The sequence below is a fragment of the Hyperolius riggenbachi genome, chromosome 1 (genome assembly GCF_040937935.1).
Source record: "Hyperolius riggenbachi isolate aHypRig1 chromosome 1, aHypRig1.pri, whole genome shotgun sequence".
Classification (NCBI taxonomy): domain Eukaryota; kingdom Metazoa; phylum Chordata; class Amphibia; order Anura; family Hyperoliidae; genus Hyperolius; species Hyperolius riggenbachi.
The window spans coordinates 29,301,296-29,322,132 of NC_090646.1; the positions used below are offsets into that span (position 1 = coordinate 29,301,296).

The following is a 20,837-nucleotide window of genomic DNA, read 5'->3' on the forward strand; positions in this document are numbered from 1 at the left end:
GGATTGGTGCCACTGCCAGCACCAGATGCCTTCAGCCTCTGGAACTCCTCATGCTGGTGGAAGTGTTTCGCAGAAAGGTGGTTGATCAGCGAGCTGGTGCTGAACTTCAAGGGGTCTGCACCTCTGCTCAACTTCCGCTGACAGTGGTTGCAAGTGGCGTACTTGCTGTACACTGTGGGCATGGTGAAAAACCGCCAGATTGGTGACAAAAACATCCCCCTACGGCATGGAAGCGCTGCTGCCTGTTTCCCTGTGGTGGTTGGGGGGGGGGGGGGGGTCTTGGGTGCGGCTGGTGGTGGTACTGGCTGATGCTGCTGCTGCTGCTGCTGAGCCTGAGACACCAGCAGGCTGTGGGACGCTGCCAATGCTTGCAATGATGCGCCTCCTTGCAAGGCCCACAACCGCATCCTCCTCCTCCTCCTCAGAGCTGCTGAGGACGACATCCTCTGGATGTGTTGGCACCCAGTCTCTGTCTGTCACCGGGTCATCATCATCATGCCCCTCCTGAAACATGTCCTGCTCTGATGATGACCCCCCAAACTCCTCTGCTGATGCATGGATGGGACGCTTGACTGTCGCCACAGTCTTGCTGTCCAATCCCTCCTCCCCCAAAGTGCCCATCAGCATCTCCTCCTCCAAATCGCCAACAACAGCATTCAATTGACTCATCATGCCTGGGGTCAAAAGAGTGCTGAGTGACAGGTCGGCGACTGACGGTGAACTGGCCTCCTCCCCAGGCCCTGCTGGGCGGCTGCTGCGAACAGGGGTGGTGGTGGTGAGGGTGGAGGCCTCGGATGCAGAGCTGATGGCGGGCTGCTCATCCTCCGTCATGAGTTGCACCACAGTGTCTGCATCCTTTTCCTCAATGGGACGTTTCCGACCCGGCTGGAGGAAAATGGGAGCAGGTGCTACACGCTGCTGCTGCTGTGTCTCTGCAGCGTGAGTTGCAGATGCTCCTCCTGGGCGGCGCCCAAGGCGTCCACGGCCAGTGGCTATGGGAGGAATGTTAGCCACTGACGCTGCTGCTGCTGCTGCGGAACTGTGCATGGTGGCGCGCCCGCGGCCGCGGCTTGCCACAATGCTGCTCCCTCTCTTCCTGATTCCCTTGCTGCCCTTCCCCTTGCCCAAACCGCGCTGGCTGCCACTTCCAGACATCTTCAATGTTTTGGGCGTATAGACAAAAGTTTTGTAAAAGGGCGGGTGAAAAGTGGGGTACTTTAATGGAGTGGGTTGGTTGGTGAGGTGACTGAGTGAGTGTCCCCTAGTACAGTAAGTAAGTATTAACAGTCAGGAAGTACAACTAGCAGTTACAATAATCAGTAGTAGTAATCACAAGTAAATTTAGTGTGTGTACACTCAGACAGTGAGTGCACGCACGCAGGAGCTAGTAGCCTATGGACACAGTGACTGAGTGTCCTAGACTCCTAGTACGGTAAGAGTAAGTAAGTAGTAACAGTAAGTAGAACTAACTAATAACAATAATCAATCAGCGATCAGAAGGAAATGGAGTGTGGGTGGTGTGTGTGTACACTCAGACAGTGAGTGCACGCACGCAGGAGCTAGTAGCCTATGGACACAGTGACTGAGTGTCCTAGACTCCTAGTACAGTAAGAGTAAGTAAGTAGTAACAGTAAGTAGAACTAACTAATAACAATAATCAATCAGCGATCAGAAGGAAATGGAGTGTGGGTGGTGTGTGTACACTCAGACAGTGAGTGCACGCACGCAGGAGCTAGTAGCCTATGGACACAGTGACTGGGTGTCCTAGACTCCTAGTACAGTAAGAGTAAGTAAGTAGTAACAGTAAGTAGTAGAACTAACTAATAACAATAATCAATCAGCGATCAGAAGGAAATGGAGTGTGGGTGGTGTGTGTACACTCAGACAGTGAGTGCACGCACGCAGGAGCTAGTAGCCTATGGACACAGTGACTGAGTGTCCTAGACTCCTAGTACAGTAAGTAGTAACAGTAAGTAGTAGAACTAACTAATAACAATAATCAATCAGCGATCAGAAGGAAATGGAGTGTGGGTGGTGTGTGTACACTCAGACAGTGAGTGCACGCACGCAGGAGCTAGTAGCCTATGGACACAGTGACTGAGTGTCCTAGACTCCTAGTACAGTAAGTAGTAACAGTAAGTAGTAGAACTAACTAATAACAATAATCAATCAGCGATCAGAAGGAAATGGAGTGTGGGTGGTGTGTGTACACTCAGACAGTGAGTGCACGCACGCAGGAGCTAGTAGCCTATGGACACAGTGACTGAGTGTCCTAGACTCCTAGTACAGTAAGAGTAAGTAAGTAGTAACAGTAAGTAGAACTAACTAATAACAATAATCAATCAGCGATCAGAAGGAAATGGAGTGTGGGTGGTGTGTGTACACTCAGACAGTGAGTGCACGCACGCAGGAGCTAGTAGCCTATGGACACAGTGACTGGGTGTCCTAGACTCCTAGTACAGTAAGAGTAAGTAAGTAGTAACAGTAAGTAGTAGAACTAACTAATAACAATAATCAATCAGCGATCAGAAGGAAATGGAGTGTGGGTGGTGTGTGTACACTCAGACAGTGAGTGCACGCACGCAGGAGCTAGTAGCCTATGGACACAGTGACTGAGTGTCCTAGACTCCTAGTACAGTAAGTAGTAACAGTAAGTAGTAGAACTAACTAATAACAATAATCAATCAGCGATCAGAAGGAAATGGAGTGTGGGTGGTGTGTGTACACTCAGACAGTGAGTGCACGCACGCAGGAGCTAGTAGCCTATGGACACAGTGACTGAGTGTCCTAGACTCCTAGTACAGTAAGAGTAAGTAAGTAGTAACAGTAAGTAGAACTAACTAATAACAATAATCAATCAGCGATCAGAAGGAAATGGAGTGTGGGTGGTGTGTGTACACTCAGACAGTGAGTGCACGCACGCAGGAGCTAGTAGCCTATGGACACAGTGACTGGGTGTCCTAGACTCCTAGTACAGTAAGAGTAAGTAAGTAGTAACAGTAAGTAGTAGAACTAACTAATAACAATAATCAATCAGCGATCAGAAGGAAATGGAGTGTGGGTGGTGTGTGTACACTCAGACAGTGAGTGCACGCACGCAGGAGCTAGTAGCCTATGGACACAGTGACTGAGTGTCCTAGACTCCTAGTACAGTAAGTAGTAACAGTAAGTAGTAGAACTAACTAATAACAATAATCAATCAGCGATCAGAAGGAAATGGAGTGTGGGTGGTGTGTGTACACTCAGACAGTGAGTGCACGCACGCAGGAGCTAGTAGCCTATGGACACAGTGACTGAGTGTCCTAGACTCCTAGTACAGTAAGAGTAAGTAAGTAGTAACAGTAAGTAGAACTAACTAATAACAATAATCAATCAGCGATCAGAAGGAAATGGAGTGTGGGTGGTGTGTGTACACTCAGACAGTGAGTGCACGCACGCAGGAGCTAGTAGCCTATGGACACAGTGACTGGGTGTCCTAGACTCCTAGTACAGTAAGAGTAAGTAAGTAGTAACAGTAAGTAGTAGAACTAACTAATAACAATAATCAATCAGCGATCAGAAGGAAATGGAGTGTGGGTGGTGTGTGTACACTCAGACAGTGAGTGCACGCACGCAGGAGCTAGTAGCCTATGGACACAGTGACTGAGTGTCCTAGACTCCTAGTACAGTAAGTAGTAACAGTAAGTAGTAGAACTAACTAATAACAATAATCAATCAGCGATCAGAAGGAAATGGAGTGTGGGTGGTGTGTGTACACTCAGACAGTGAGTGCACGCACGCAGGAGCTAGTAGCCTATGGACACAGTGACTGAGTGTCCTAGACTCCTAGTACAGTAAGAGTAAGTAAGTAGTAACAGTAAGTAGAACTAACTAATAACAATAATCAATCAGCGATCAGAAGGAAATGGAGTGTGGGTGTGTGTACACTCAGACAGTGAGTGCACGCACGCAGGAGCTAGTAGCCTATGAACACAGTGACTGAGTGTCCTAGACTCCTAGTACAGTAAGAGTAAGTAGTAACAGTAAGTAGAACTAACTAATTACAATAATCAATCAGCGATCAGAAGGAAATAGAGTGTGTGTTGTGTGTGTACACTCAGACAGTGAGTGCGCACACGCAGGAGCTAGTAGCCTATATGAACAGTGACAGTGAGTGTCCCTACGGGTACAGTAAGAGTAAGTAGTAAGTAAGTACAACTAACAATAATCAATCAGTAATCAGAAGGAAATAGAGTGTGTGTACACACAGACAGTGAGTGAGTGCGCACACGCAGGAGCTAGTAGCCTATATGAACAGTGACAGTGAGTGTCCCTACGGGTACAGTAAGAGTAAGTAGTAAGTAAGTACAACTAACAATAATCAATCAGTAATCAGAAGGAAATAGAGTGTGTGTACACACAGACAGTGAGTGAGTGCACACACGCAGGAGCTAGCTAGTAGCCTATAAACAGTGACAGTCAGTGAGTGTCCTACTCCTAGTACAGTATAACTACAATACTATTAGTAAAGGACAGCAGAAATACTGGTATAGATGATGAGAGAAATAAACAGAGGACAGCTGCCCACAGAGGCAAGGCCCCCCTGAGGCCTAAACCTGTAAGCTTGCAGCAGCTGCCTGTCTCTAATGTAACACACAAGCTACTAACTAAAATACAATGTCTATCTAAATAACAACAATACAGGTGTATATGGCAGGTGTAGGTGAGCAAAAACGCTAGGTAAATGAACACAATAGAGCACTTGCTAAGCCAAAGCACAAAGGAGCAGATCTCTCTCTGTACAAGTCTCAGGCAAGCATGGAAAACCCGAACATGGCGGCCGCTATTTATAGGGTAGGGGCTGGCCAGGGTCCCCCTCTGTGATTGGCTGCCGTCAGAGGGCCTGGGAGCCCTCTGATTGGCTCTAAGCACATCAATCTGGGCTATGACGCTATTCGAGCTCGGTACCGAGCTCGAATAGCGCCGGTTTGCTCGAATAGCTCGAATAGTGAATGGGCTATTCGAGTGTTCTCGAATAGCCCATTCGAATAGCTACAGCTATTCGGAGCTCGAATACCGAGCTCGAATAGCTGAAAAAGAGCTCGAATATTCGAGCTACTCGAATATTCGAGCTCTGCTGAGCACCACTAGCCCTAATGACACTTTCTCTTAAGGGGCTATGGCCGCCGATTGGCCCATGTGGTAAAGCAATTGGCCCATGGCCCATGTGGTAAAGCAATTCAGTTATAGCAAGCAGAGCACCTCTGTGGACAGAGGTGCTCTGCTTGCTATAACTGAATTGCTGTTGTTTATCCCCTGCTTATTGCCTGAAGAAGTGGGCTGTGCCCGCGAAACGCGTTGCATCTTTGGGGTATTTTCAATAAATGTGTATATCTATACATTTACAGTCCTTGGTGTCTGCTTTAACGGAGGCGAGTCCACCACTTCCTTCCAGCAATTTTTTAAAAATTTTATGTACTTTTATCCTTCTGGCGCCTCTGTTCACCTACCAATACATCATCGCTAGATGTACTTTTACAGATTTTGGGCTGGTGCACACCAAGCGTTTTTGGTAGCACGCTTGGCTAATGTATCTCAATGGGATGGTGCACACAGCCGGTTTGAGGTTTTTAGCAAACTGCAAACGTGGCTCCTGCAGGATTTTTGTGGTTTGCAGATGCGTTTCTGCCTCAATGTAAAATATAGGAAAAGTTCAAACCGCTGTGAAAAACGCTAGATCAGAGCGGTTTTCCAGGCATTTTTGTTACAGAAGCTGTTCAGTTACAGCACTACTGTAACAATATATGAAATCTGCTACACAAAAACACTCCAAAATACGCTAGGCATGTTTAGAAAACCTCTCTGAACTTGCCTAGAATCTCTTTGTAAGGCCCAGTGCACACCAAAACCGCTAGCAGATCCGCAATACGCTAGCGGTTTTGGGAGCTGATTTCAGAGCGATTCTAGGCATGTTAGAGAGGTTTTCTAAACATGCCTAGCGGTTTTGGGTGCGTTTTTGTGTAGCAGATTACACATATTGTTACAGTAAAAGCTGTTACTGAACAGCTACTGTAACAAAAATGCCTGGCAAACCGCTCTGAAGTAGCGTTTTTCAGAGCGGTTTGCGTTTTTCCTATACTTTACATTGAGGACGAAACGCTTCCGAAATCCGCAAACGCGCAGCAGGAGGCGCGTTTGCGGCTTGGCAAAAAACTCAAACCGCCGGTGTGCACCATCCCATTGCAATACATTAGCCAAGCATTTTTCCAGGCGGATGCGGCCGGCGGATCGCTCCAAAAACCGCTCGGTGTGCACTGGGCCAAAATCTGCTTCAAAAACCTCTAGCGTTTTGCGGATCTGCTAGAGGATTTTGGTGTGCACTGGGCACTAAAAAGTGGACATTTTAACAAGAATACATTTAAAAAAATGGCTCCTGCTTTGATTTTTTTTTATTCTGATCTTTGGGAAAATCCAATACTTTTAAATTAGCTTTTTTATAGAAAACAATTGACAAATCAAAACTTTGCATAGTCACTCTCAAAATTCAACCTAAAATTAATTTACCTTACTTGAAAATATTGATCTTTCCTTATGGCCATAGGTATGATTGCAATGGGGAGCAGGGAACCAAATAACTCCCCACAGCTGAGTGGTCTATTGACAGGTGGTATTGCTTCACCAATATGAAATGTTGGTGAAAGAATGGGATAACTTCCTTTATAATGTGTTGTTTACTTTACTGCATGAACAAGATGCCAAAATCCCGATGCAATGACCGATGTCCACCTGGCTACAGAAAAATTCATAATGGAGGAATTTTTGTCTGCTGCTATGACTGCATCCCGTGTTCTGAGGGAGAGATGGCCAATGTCACAGGTGAGACTGATGAATGGTGCCTTAAATAGTATAAAAAAATACATCATTGAAATTTGCAATTAGGGGGCAAAATTATAATGCAACATTTTGGGAAATTCTTAATTAATTTCATATGTAATTGTAATCATTCGTAATTTTGCGTAATAATCACATCATTTTCACATTATTTTTTTCCAATTAAGTGGCTAATAGCAAAGCCAACATACATGCTATAGCCACCAAAATTGTTACATATGGAGCATAGTGGGTATGTGAGCAATAGCGGAGCTGCCGCCGAGCAGGGCAGTGTGGCAGCGGCCTCTGCATCCCAGCCGGCGGTTTCCGAAATCCCCACGGAGCCGCCGGCACAGAGCAGGGCGGGCGCCGCCGCGGCTGACAGGATGGCGCCGGGTCCCGCTGCTCAGCCGGCGGACTTCCGTGTGCGGGCGGGTGCTGACCAGGGACCTGGCCTCTCAGTGAATCAGAGGCAGAGGGTCATGCGCACGCATGCGAGGCGGCAGGATCTTTATTCTCTGAGGAGACAGGTCAGCTGATCCGGCGATCAGCTGACCTTAGCCAGCCAATCACATGCTGACTTCAGCTCCAGCCCCCTGGGCGGGCTGGTGGAACTCGGCTTCAGCATTTAAGCCCACAGTTGTCATTTGCTCACTGTCTGCTGTCGTGAATACTTAGGTGTAAACGCTCAGACTTTAGCTCAGTTCCCTGGTGTTGATATCAAGGACATCACACCTCAGTCTAGGATTGTATTGCATATTTATCTGTGTCTTGACTTTGGCTATCCCTGACTACTTTCTCCTCTTCTCGATTTTGTACTTTTGCCTATCTGATTCTTAGTTGCCGACCCTGCTTGTTTAACGGACTCTGAATCAGCCTTCTGTTCTTGTACTGCTACCGTCTCTCTGTTGCTGAACCCCTGCCTGTCTGACCTTTCTCTTCTCCCCAGTGGAACGTCTCCCACTGGTGGGATATCTCTGAGGCTTGCCTCTCCGAGACGCCTGCCCTAGCAGACGATTACTGCCAGGTGCTGAGATCCCAATCTTCACTTGGGCCGAGGATCTCACACACGGAGTTCCCATTCAGAGGTAACCACACCTCTGAGGAATCACCGTGTCGTGGATATTTCCACAGCCTTGTATATTGTATATCTTGATTGTTATTCTTTCTGCTACAGTATCCAGAGGTTAGTTATACTTGCATTATTGGTGATTCTGCAGATCATCAATAATTAGGTGACATCTATATTATTGGTGATACTGCAGATCGCCAATAATCAGATTCTCTCTGCTTACTAACACCGATCATTACAGGGTACAAGTTAAAAAGAAGACTTTCAAAAAGATCTTGAAGTTTTTGAGAAAATCAATTTTAAAAATACAAAGGAAAAATGGCATTTAAACTGTCATTTTTTTTCTAAGTTCAAATACCATTTTTTCTATCCATTTTTAAAATCGATTTTCTAAAAAAACTACAGGATTTTTTGAAAAAAAATGTTTGACTTGTACACACTATTCTACATAACATATGTATCAATTTTGGTGGCAATTGCATGTATTGGGAATTTGCTATTTACTGTTAAAGTCATCACAAAATTACGCGAAATTCATAGGAAAACGAATGCAAAATGATTACACAAATCAATTTAATTTAGAAATGGTAATAACGTGTGCATGTAATTGAGCGAACTGCACAACCTCTGCATCCCCTATTGCTACGCCACTGATAAGACTGCCAGGTGCCTCTGTCACTTTCTATAAAAGCTTTCAAATAAAAAGCATATCCATTTGAGATTTCATAAAGCCATAATAACTAAGTTTCAATAACATTTGAGGCCTGCTGCCAGCACAAATTTCAGCATAAGATTATTTCATTATTTCTCTTAAATCAGGCATTTGCTGGTGATTTATTTAGTGGTGTCTCCTCTTTTTATTCAGCCTCCCTAGTAGTCAAGTGGTGCCCCCCCCTTCCCCCCTCCCCCCCCATCCCCTGTCACCTCCCCTCATTCCTGTGGTGATTGTGACACTTCTCTAACTTATTCTGATGCTGTCCTCTTGTATAATGTCAGCAAGTCAGGACCCGGTACATTCAAGTACAGGAGGCTAGCATTTTGACAAACCATGGGATAGAGCTGATAACTGTAGGAACCCTAAAAGGTGATCAGCCTGCCAGCCTGCCATGCAGAGCTGGCAGGCTGATCACAGGCTGATTTTAACTGAAAAAAAATAAAAATGTATTTGTACAGCGCTGCGATCTAGCATAGTGCTGTACAGGGGACAGCCTTGTCACTTAACTGTCCCTCCTAATGGCTCACAGTCTAATTCCTATCATAGGCATATGCCTATGTATCTGTAGGGTAGTGTATGGATCAAAGTCTAGGGCTGATAGGAAGGGGGGGGGGGGTAAAAAATAGTTTTTTTTATTTAAAAAAAAAACATTTTAATTAATTAAAAAAAAAAATTGTGGCAGCAATCAAATACCACCAAAAGAATGCTCTATTAGTGGGAAGAAAAGGAGGTAAAATTAATTTGGGTGCTAAGTTGTATGACTGAGCAATAAACTGTTAAAGCTGTGAAGTGCTGAATTGTAAAAAATCACTTGGTCACTTGGGGGGGGGGGGGGTAGAAATCCCTAGTCCTCAAGAGGTTAATGTCCTTTATGTTTATTGTACTCAAAGAAAAAAGTTTTCCAGGAGCAACACGCTTATGTGAAAACTTCCACATCTTTAATAGCAATCTTCATTAAGATCCAGGCATAATATAAAAAACATGTACTTATCGTTTCCTGAAAGCACAATGTGTACAGCAGTATTTTACTATTAAAGATGTGGAAGTTTTAATCACATTAGCATGTTGCTCCTGGAAATCTTTTCTTCTCTAGATGCTGCACCACTTAACAGGGTCTATTGGTAGTATCAGGCATTATTGTTGGTGTGCACTCACTTTGAGTCTTTCGTATGGAAAAATGTCCTTCATGTTGCCCAAGGTGAAGCGCACAGGTGCGTGCTAACATGTGCACTGTGAACATCGGCACTACAGGATACCATTCCCACCCTTCTGCCAAAGCTGGTGGCAGATAGGATGTGAATGTACTGTTGTGCCAACAACAAGTGGTTTAGAATAAGTTCTTGCTGTGGATGCATATTTATGATTTCAAATGCAAAACTGCTAATTCGTAACTTTACTACCAGACACTACCAGTGGCAGGTCCCGCGGCGTCTCCATTGTGGTCCGGGCGAGCGGCGGGACTTCACAGCAGACATTCTCTGGCGGCATCCCCAGCATCCCTCTGGTGGTGACTTCCGGCTCGCGCATGACCCAAAGGACGCACCGCGCACGTGCAAACTCGAGTGAGCCTTATAGGCTCAGGAGGAGAATCTGAGAGGATGGCTAGTGATATCACTCTGACATCACTAATTGCGGGTGGTGCTGGGGAATGCAGGTGCTTTACTTAAAGAGAGTCTGAAGCGAGAATAAATCTCGCTTCAGACCTCAGAGTTAGCAGGGGCATGTGTGCCCCTGCTAAACCGCCACTATCCGGCGGCTTAATAGGGGTCCCTGATCCCCCAAATCCCCTCCGTAAGGCGGGGGAGCGATTCCTGGTTGGGGCAGGGCTAACCGCCGCAGCCCTGCCCCACGCGCATCTGTCAGCACGTATCTCCGCCTCTCCCCCGCCCCTCTCAGTCTTCCTTCACTGAGAGGGGCGGGGGAGAGGCGGCGATGCACCGCTGACAGACGCGAGTGGAGGCAGGGCTGCGGCGGTTAGCCCTGCCTCCAGGAGCGACCAAGTCTGCGACCAAGTGTCGCAGTGGGGGGTTTGGGGGTCAAGGGACCCCCGTTTAGCGGCGCTATTGCGGCGGTTTAGCAGGGGCACACGTGCCCCTGCTAACTATGAGCTCTGAAGCGAGATTTATTCTCACTTCAGAGTCTCTTTAAGGCCAGGAGCTTCAGTTGCTCACTGGCCTTGATACTAATCAGTTCGCTGGTTCTTGGCCCAAGTTAGCGTCTGAGCTACATTATATATTGTGGTACACACCATATATATGTACTCTAGTTAGTCTGTTGTTGGTTATTTATTGATAGCTGTAATTGTAATTCCTTCGTAATATCCTCCTGATATTATTGAAGTATTTTGTGTGATTACCTGTGTACAAAATCCTTGCCTGCCTCCCGACCTTGATCTTAGTTACATAGTTACATAGTTATTTTGGTTGAAAAAAGACATACGTCCATCGAGTTCAACCAGTATAAAGTACACCAGCCTGCTCCCTCACATATCCCTGTTGATCCAGAGGAAGGCGAAAAAACCCTTACAAGGCATGGTCCAATTAGCCCCTAAAGGGAAAAATTCCTTCCCGACTCCAGATGACAATCAGATAAAATCCCTGGATCAACATCATTAGGCATTACCTAGTAATTGTAGCCATGGATGTCTTTTAACGCAAGGAAAGCATCTAAATCCCCTTTAAATGCAGGTATAGAGTTTGCCATAACAACTTCCTGTGGCAATGCATTCCACATCTTAATCACTCTTACTGTAAAGAACCATTTCCTAAATAAATGGCTAAAACGTTTTTCCTTCATGCGCAGATCATGTCCTCTAGTCCTTTGAGAAGGCCTAGGGACAAAAAGATCATCCACCAAGCTATTATATTGCCCTCTGATGTATTTATACATGTTAATTAGATCCCCTCTAAGGCGTCTTTTCTCTAGACTAAATAAACCCAGTTTATCTAACTTTTCTTGATAAGTGAGACCTTCCATCCCACGTATCAATTGTGTTGCTCGTCTCTGCACCTGCTCTAAAACTGCAATATCTTTTTTGTAATGTGGTGCCCAGAACTGATTTCCATATTCCAGATGTGGCCTTACTAGAGAGTTAAACAGGGGCAATATTATGCTAGCATCTCGAGTTTTTATTTCCCTTTTAATGCATCCCAAAATTTTGTTAGCTTTAGCTGCTTGGCATTGAGTACGATTATTTAACTTGTTGTCAATGAGTACCAGGCATGGTCAGAATAGCCAATTTCCGATTCCGTGGTAATTCCGCATACCCATTTATTTTGTATGGTGCTAGACCATTAGTACGTCCAAAATGCATGACTTTACATTTGTCATTTGAATTTCATCTGCCATGTATGTGCCCATATAGCCATCCTATCCAGATCCTGTTGCAATATGACACTATCTTCCTGAGAGTTGATCAGTCTGCACAATTTTGTATCATCTGCAAAAATAGAAACATTGCTCACTACTGCATCTACTAGGTCATTCATAAATAAATTGAAGAGCACTGGACCCAGAACAGACCCCTGTGGGACCCCACTGCTAACAGTCTCCCATTTTGAGTACGATCCATTGACCACAACTCTTTGTTTTCTGTCCATTAGCCAGTTCCCTATCCATGAACACAGACTCTTTCCCAGTCCTTGCATCCTCAACTTTTGCACCAGACTTCTGTGAGGAACAGTGTCGAAGGCCTTTGCAAAGTCCAAGTATATCACGTCTACAGCATTCCCAATATCCATATTAGCATTCACTACCTCATAAAAGCTGAGCATGTTAGTCAAACAGGACCTGTCTTTAGTAAACCCATGTTGATGCTGAGAAATGAGATTATTTTCTACTATGAAGTCATGTATAGTATCTCTTAGTAACCCCTCAAATAGTTTGCATACAACTGATGTTAAGCTTACAGGTCTATAATTTCCTGGATCTGATTTTTTGCACTTCTTAAATAATGGGAAAACGTGGCCTGTACGCCAATCCACTGGGACTCTGCCAGTTGCAAGAGAGTCACAAAAGATAAGATAAAGGGGTTTATCTATAACTGAACTTAATTCCCTTCAGACCCGAGGATGCATGCCATCCGGGCCAGGTGCCTTGTCTATTTTTAATTTATTTAGTCTTGCCTTCACTTCTTCCTGCGTTAAGTATTTAATATTACAGTTAGAAGATTGAAACTCTTCCGCCTCTGTAGTTTGCAACAGTGTTGTTTCTTTTGTGAAGACAGAAGCAAAGAAAGCATTTAATAAGTCTGCCTTACCTTGGTCATCCACCATTGAGTTCCCACCCTCATCCTTTAGGAGTCCTATACAGTCAACCTTTCTTTTTTTAGAGTTAATGTACTTGTAAAACTTTTTTGGGTTAGATTTGATATCCTTAGCGATTTGTTTTTCAGCTTCAATCTTTGCCTGCCTAATTTCTTTTTTACAATTTTTATTGCACTCCTTATAATTGCTGAGTGCAGCCTCTGTCCCCTCCTGTTTTAAGACCTTATAGGCATTATTTTTCCTCTTCATTTTATCTTTAACCTTTCTATTCATCCATAGAGGCCTTTTTTTATTCCTAGATATTTTGTTTCCATATGGGATATACATACTACAATATTGATTGAGTATAAGTTTAAAAGCTTGCCATTTCCCTTCAGTGTCTTCCCCTTGTAGTACATTATCCCAGTTCACCAAACTTAGTGCCTGCCTAATTCGATTGAACTTTGCTTTTCTAAAATTCATAGTTTTAGTGGTCCGGCTGCCCCGTGGCCTATCAGTCACCAGATCAAACGTTATCATGTTGTGATCACTATTTCCCAAATGTTCTTGAACCTGCACATTTGATACATTATCTGGTCTATTAGAAATGATCAGATCCAGTAACGCATTTCCCCTAGTTGGTTCAGTTACCATTTGAGTCAAGTAATTGTCCTGTAGTGCTGCCAGAAATTTGCTGCTTTTACCAGAATGGGTAGCCTCAATACTCCAGTCAATGTCTGGAAAGTTGAAGTTGCCCATAATTATGACCTCATTTTTACTTGCAGCTTTTTCAATCTGCTGTAGTAATCGCAGTTCTGCAGCTTCATTAATAAGAGGTGGCCTGTAGCATACCCCAATAAGCAATTGGCAACTTTTATTTCCACCATGAATATTTACCCAAACGGACTCCACATCGTCGCAATCTTCCTCCATCTCATCATTGAGGACAGCTGTAAGAGAATCCTTAACAAAGAGACAAACCCCTCCACCTTTTTTCCCTTTTCTATCCCTCCTAAACACATTGTATCCTTTTAAATTAGCTATCCAGTCATGGCTTTCATCCATCCATGTCTCGGTTATTCCCACAATGTCATAGCCTTTGTCATTCAGAATGAACTCTAGTCCGTCTCTTCCTAGTTCGTCTCTTCTTGTCTCTTCCTTCTGTACGATAGCCATCTGATTCCTGTTACTGACCCGGCCTGACTTCGACTACGTTTTTGGGATATTCCTACTAACTGACAGACATCTGATACCCGTTATTGACCCTGCTGTATACCGACTACGCTTACACCTTACGAATCTGTACTGCGATAAAAACTTGTGCACAAGTACTGACCGATCTGAACCTCATTCTGTATTGTATTATCTGTACCTATTGTCTTGTCACCCTCCAGGGTGATAGATATTCTTCAATGTCTGCAAGATCACTTGTGTTTTTGACACAGTCTACTTTTCTCCATTGTTAGTGAATAAACACCATACATGGAAAAAAATATATCAATTATAACAGACTCGTGTAACTTATTGCTTTGCCTTCCTTATTGCAGACAGTGAAAGCTGCTTCAGATGTCCTGATGAAGAGTGGCCTGATGACGGGAAAGTGAGATGTGTTCCCAAAACCTATGACTATCTATCTTATGAAACTAATGTTCTGCCTTTAATGTTTTCATTGACAACTTTAATATTTTCTTCCATAACAATCTTAACTTTATGGATCTTTATTCATTACTGGGACTCTCCAGTTGTGAAGGCCAATAACAGGACTGTGAGCATCATTCTCCTGACCTCCATCCTGCTGAGCCTCCTCTGTGTCTTCTTGTTCCTCGGACGTCCTGTGGATATAACCTGCGTGCTCAGACAGGTCTCATTTGGGATCTTCTTCTCCATCTCACTATCCTGTGTTCTGGCCAAGACTGTCACTGTCTGCATTGCCTTCAAAGCCACCAAACCTGGAAGCTACTGGAGAAAACTAATTAAAATCAAAATCTCTAATTCTTTAGTTGCTATCTGTTCCTGTGTACAAGGTCTTATTTGTGTAATTTGGTTGTCAGTGTCTTCTCCCTATCAAGAATATGACATGCACTCTTACCCTGGAGTAATAATCATCCAGTGTAATGAGGGGTCAGTGATTGGCTTCTACTCTGTGTTGGGTTATATGGGGTTTCTGGCTGCTGTAAGTTTTCTTCTGGCTTTCATGGTGAGGACATTACCGGACAGCTTTAATGAAGCCAAGTACATCACGTTCAGCATGCTGGTGTTCTGCAGTGTATGGATTGCTACAATGCCGGTTTATCTGAGCAGCAGAGGGAAAAATATGGTGGCTGTGGAGATATTTGCCATCCTGACCTCCAGCGCTGGAATCTTAGGCTGCATATTCTTCCCAAAATGTTATATTATGCTTTTCCAGCCTGAGTTAAACAGTAGAAAAAATAACTGTAGTAGATTATGAATCTAGGAAGCTGTGTAGTTCATGCAGGGATCATACGTATGCTTAATTTTTGGTGTACTATTTACTAATCTTCCTCAAATAAAATCCTAGATTGCTAAGTAATTGTGTTTGTTTTCCAAGGTTCTTTTCAGTTCCTTCGTAGCTCAGGAAAAGTAAAGTTAACCAAAAATGAGAAAACTCTCTTCTGGTTTAATACTTACCTTGCTCCAACCAGCCTGTTGTCTCAGGACTATCCTTGATACAGCTATTCCTCCAAAGAGCTCTTCATGCCTACTGGTGCTCTCAAATAGTTTTGAGGATGAATGCATCCCTACTACGCATGTTCCAGTCCAGACTTGCACATTCAGAATAGTGATTGACTACATGAGGAAGTAAGTAGTCCCAAAGAGCTATTAGACCGAGTGGGGTCAAATAGCTTTACCAGAGGAAGTTGCCGGTACAACAGGCCAGATAGAGTGGCCAATTGTAAAGGGAATGTCTGATGCTATCCAGAGTCTTCCCTCTTCAAGTTACCCGTCAAACCTGAAGTGAGCTTTACTTTAAGAAGAAAATAATATTATATGAGACAGCTTATTTATTGATCTAAAATGGAAATTGTATTTTATTACTGGTAAAAGTTTAGCTTCTTTTCCAGTTTTCTAATGGAGCCTGAGCTTCACCCTAGAGGGCAGGTTTCCTGCTCTCCCACCAATGGCCCGTGATAGGTGAATATGTGATATCCAATATGGCTGCCTCTTTTCTTGTGGACTATTTGTGAAGAATCGCGGAATGGCCGCCGCGGACTCTGGCGGCGTGGCGGCCGTTTCCGCGTCCACTCCGGGGGTTTACACGCGGCGACATGTGTCTGATGTTATGCAGCCCTCCTGTGCACATAGGCTGCGCAATATGCGCGCGCGCACGGCAAGACAGGAGCTTTATGGGAAGCAGAGAGGGATCAGCTGACCTCTCCGGTCAGCTGATCCAGGGCTGGATGCGGATTGGCTGAAGGGGACTGGGCGGCGCTAGCTGGCGCTGCACTATATAACCTCTTGTCCCTCAGTCTCACATTGTCTGCCGTTGCAAATGCTTACGTGTTAGCACACAGACCTCAGTCAGATCCTACAGTGTGGTTGAACGAGGATGGACCTGGGAATCCACACTGAGCTAGATTACCTTCTCATGTTATGTTGTTCTATGTTATGCTTTAGACCAGTTCCAGGGTGTTGTGACTACGGACCTCACACCCAAGACTAGGATACTGTGTCAGTTCTATGTTATGCCTTAGACCAGTTCCAGGGTGTTGTGACTACGGACCTCACACCCAAGACGAGGATACTGTGTCAGTTCTATGTTATGCTTTAGACCAGTTCCAGGGTGTTGTGACTATGGACCTCACAACCAAGACTAGGATACTGTGTCAGTTCTATGTTATGCTTTAGACCAGTTCCAGGGTGTTGTGACTACGGACCTCACACCCAAGACTAGGATACTGTGTCATTCCTATGTTATGTGTTAAACTAGTTCCGGGGTGTTGTACCTACAAACCACACACTCGGGACTAGCACTGTATACTGGTACCTCCTTGGTACGCCACTAGGCTGTGGTGAGATAGGTTCTCACAAGCTGATAGGGCACATCTGTTCATAGTAGCAGCAGGGCTTCCTGCAACCAGGCCGAGGTCCCACTCCTAGGGAGCCTTTGGCCTAAAGGAATTCACCCACGGTTAGGGGTGGATGTCCTTCTCCTCACTGCCCCAGTCTTCCTGGCAGTTTCCTCTCAAAGTATTACTGGTATCTTGTACACTCTCGCCTTAGGTGTCCAGAGGTTAGACATACCTGGATTATTAGTGATTCTGCAGATCATTCATAATCCGGTGTATATCGGCATTATTGGTGAGTCTGCAGCCCACCAATAATCAGATTCTCTCTGCGTGTTGGCACCGATCGTTACACTATTGAGTGGAATTCCCTGTGATAACATTTTTCTTAAAGGACACCCGAAGTGAAAATAAACAAATGAAATAAGCAACTGTATCTATCTTCCTTCTTCTAAAAATGATTTTTTAAGATATTCAACAGTTTTATTTTATGTTTAAAACTACTTTTACGTTTTAACTGTTTTATTGTTTTTGCTCAATGACACATTCATTGAAGTATGCCAGAGCTAAAATCTATGAGCTATTGACCCTTTTTATCTCTTTCCTGCTCTCATAAGCCATTTTCTGCTAGGAAAGTGTTTTATAGTTGGAATTTCTTATCAGTGAGGGTCACACTGTAGTCACTTCCTGTCTGAGTCAGGACTGAGTCATCCACTTACATACCTGATGTTTAACTCTTTCAGGCAGAGAAAGAAAAAAAGGAACACAGCCTAGTTATTTGTGTGCTAGGTACTGTACATACCCATGTCTATCTCATCATGTCACATGTCACCTCGGGTATCCTTTTAGGCACAGTATAATTGTGTGATAAATACTTTTGTAATGACAAAAAGTGTGAAATATGCCTAAAATCCTTAAACCACTTCAGGACCGTACACAATGCATTGATGATGAAGAAGAAGAACCAGATGATGATGATGATGATGATGATGATGAAGAAGAAGACAAAGAAGAACCAGGTGGAGAAGAAGATGAAAAACCAAGTGAAGATGAACCAGAAGAAGAAGAACCAGGTGAAGAAGAAGAAGAAGAAGAACCAGGTGCCAGTGAAGAAGAAGGTGATGAAGATGATGGTGATGATGACAAGAAAGAAGATGGTAAAACAGAAAAAAAAGATGGTGAAGAAAAAGATGGAGAGAAGAAAAAGAAGAAAGTGAAGACGGTGAAGAAGAATAAACAAGAAATGCAGAAAAAAGTTTTCCATCATTTTTTTTTTACATACACCTATTTAATTGTGATTTCCCTTTTAAAAAAAAATTGCTTGAAGGCCATCCGAATTCGTGATCACAACTATTACCCGAATTCAATTACCGATCACAACTCAAATTCAAATCGAATTCGATGGGCGTGATCACGAGCGAATCCGAATTTGACCCGGACCCGAATTTGAATGTACTCGAATCGAATTTGGGTATATTCGAGCATGCCTGTTTAATACCACCAGTCACTGTACCTGTTTATGGTATGTGTGCGTGAGACAGCTGCACATTTGTAATACCCAGCAGCACTGCATATACCTACCTGTTGTTCAGTGCACCCACCTACCCACGTGAGCGCGGGCAGTGTGATATTTAATCTCCTGCCGGCAAACGTCACGCTGATGGGCGTGGCCGTGGTGGCAGCCCCAGGACCGCCTAACGCCAATCGGCATAAAGATCTGGGGACAGCTAATGCAGGAGATCATGCACAGGCTGCGCGCGCATCCCCTGCTTGGGGGGCGTAGCTCCGTCCCGCCTTCAGTCTCCGAGCGGCAATCGTCGCTCGAGAGAGTGTTAGACGGCGTAATCACCATCTATTTGCATGTACAGCGCTGTGATCAGCAGCAGCGCTGTACTGGGGACAGCCATGTGACATGGCTGTCTCCTCCATTGGCCCAGAAGTCATAGCCTGAAGCCTATGACAGCCGATCACAGTGATAGGCTGGAGGGGGGAGGGAGGGAAAGGCCACTGTAGGGGAAATAAAGAAATATGCAGTTTTGATAAAAAAATAAATAAATATTTATAAAAAAAAAAAAAAAACCACCTGGGGTGCAATCAGACTCCACCAACAGAGAGCTCTGTTGGTGGGGAATAAAGGGGGGGATCACTTGTGTGCTGAGTTGTGCAGCCCTGCAGCTTAGCCTTAAAGCTGCAGTGGCCAATTTTACAAAAAAAGGCCTGGTCTTTAGGGTTGCTCGATGTACCAAAATTCGATTTGGGTACATTCGAATTCGGGTCCGGGGCAAATTCGGATTCAAATTCGATTGCGATGACCGAATTCATTTCAAATTTGAATTCGGATTGTGTTCGGTAAAAATTTGTGTTCGCGAATTTGGATGCGTTTTTTTTTAAAGGGAAATCACATTTAAATAGGTGTAATAAAAAAAAAAAGGGAGGGAGGGAAAACTTCTTACTGCATTTCTTGTTTATTTTTCTTCACCATCTTCACCATCTTCTTTTTGTTCTCTCCATCTTTTTCTTCACCGTCTTCGTTTTCTGTTTTAACATCTTCTTTCTCATCATCAATCATTACTATAATCTTCATCATCTTATTCTTCACTGGCATCTGGTTCTTCAAGTTCTTCTTCAATTGGTTTTTCATCTTCTTCTTTACCTGGTTCTTCTGCGTCTTCTTATTCTCCTTCTTCATCATCATCTGGTTCTTCTTCTTCATCATCTGGTTCTTCTTCTTTATCGTCTGGTTCTTCTTCATCATCATCTGTTTCTTCTTCTTCAATCATCTGTTTTTTCTTCTTCTTCACCTGTTTTTTCTTCATCTGGTTCTTCTTCTTCATCATCTGGTTCTTCTTCTTCACCTGGTTCTTCTTCTTCTTCTTCACCTGGTATTTCTTCTTCTTCACATGGTTATTCTTCTTCTTCACCGTCCACCACCATCTTTTTTTTTGTTGTTTCGTGTTCATATTCTTGCTCTTGAACCCAACGTAATGTTTTTTCCCTTACAGAAGTGTACTGTTGTAAAATTTTATCTTCAACACCAGCATAGCTAAATTTGTGGTATAATAGCTAGTGGCACATGGCAGCAGCGCATAATTCTGTGGACCCTGGCAGGGGGAGCACAGACAGCAGGAGGATAAATACAGCAGCAGCAGAAGGAGGAGGAGGAGTGACGTGTGGCAGCAGGCAATGTAATGGGGCCATGGTACTTAGCGTTGGTAGTACCACGGCTGTAAATAAAGACAGCAAGATCAGGAGGTTCCGGACAGCAGTCGTGAAGCCCACATTGTGTCCAATGCACAACTGGGACAGCACAGTTTTCAACTCAGACACCTCTGAATTTTTTTTTTTTTACAACAGTATATAGCTATTGTAGTGGCGTAATAGCTAGTGGCGTAATAGCTAGTGGCGCATGGCAGCGGCACATACCTCTGTGGACTCTAGCGGTGGGAACACAGACAGGCAGGAGGATAAATTCAGCAGAAGGAGGAGGAATGACGAATGGCAGCAGGCAATGTATTCTGTGGACCCTGGCAGTGGGGACACAGACAGCAGGAGGATAAATACAGCAGCAGAGGCAGGAGGAGTGACGTGTGGCAGCAGGCAATGTAATGGGGCCATGGTACTTAGCGTTGGTAGTACCACGGCTGTAAATAAAGACAGCAAGATCAGGAGGTTCCGGACAGCAGTCGTGAAGCCCACATTGTGTCCAATGCACAACTGGGACAGCACAGTTTTCAACCCAGACACCTCTGATTTTTTTTTTTACAACAATATATAGCTATTGTAGTGGCGTAATAGCTAGTGGCGTAATAGCTAGTGGCGCATGGCAGTGGCGCATAACTCTGTGGACCCTAGCGGTGGGAACACAGACAGGCAGGAGGATAAATTCAGCAGGAGGAGGAGGAGGAGTGACGAATGGCAGCAGGCAATGTATT

At 44.3% G+C, this 20,837-nt stretch overlaps 1 protein-coding gene across 1 annotated transcript; it reads left to right on the forward strand.

Moving 5' to 3' along the window:
• The first annotated feature begins 6,731 nt into the window (after positions 1-6,731).
• LOC137544467 (vomeronasal type-2 receptor 26-like) lies at positions 6,732-15,329 on the forward strand. Its single transcript, XM_068265575.1, has 2 exons — positions 6,732-6,855; positions 14,428-15,329. The coding sequence occupies exons 1-2, from the start codon at positions 6,732-6,734 to the stop codon at positions 15,327-15,329; spliced, it is 1,026 nt and encodes a 341-aa protein (XP_068121676.1).
• The last annotated feature ends 5,508 nt before the right edge of the window (positions 15,330-20,837 follow it).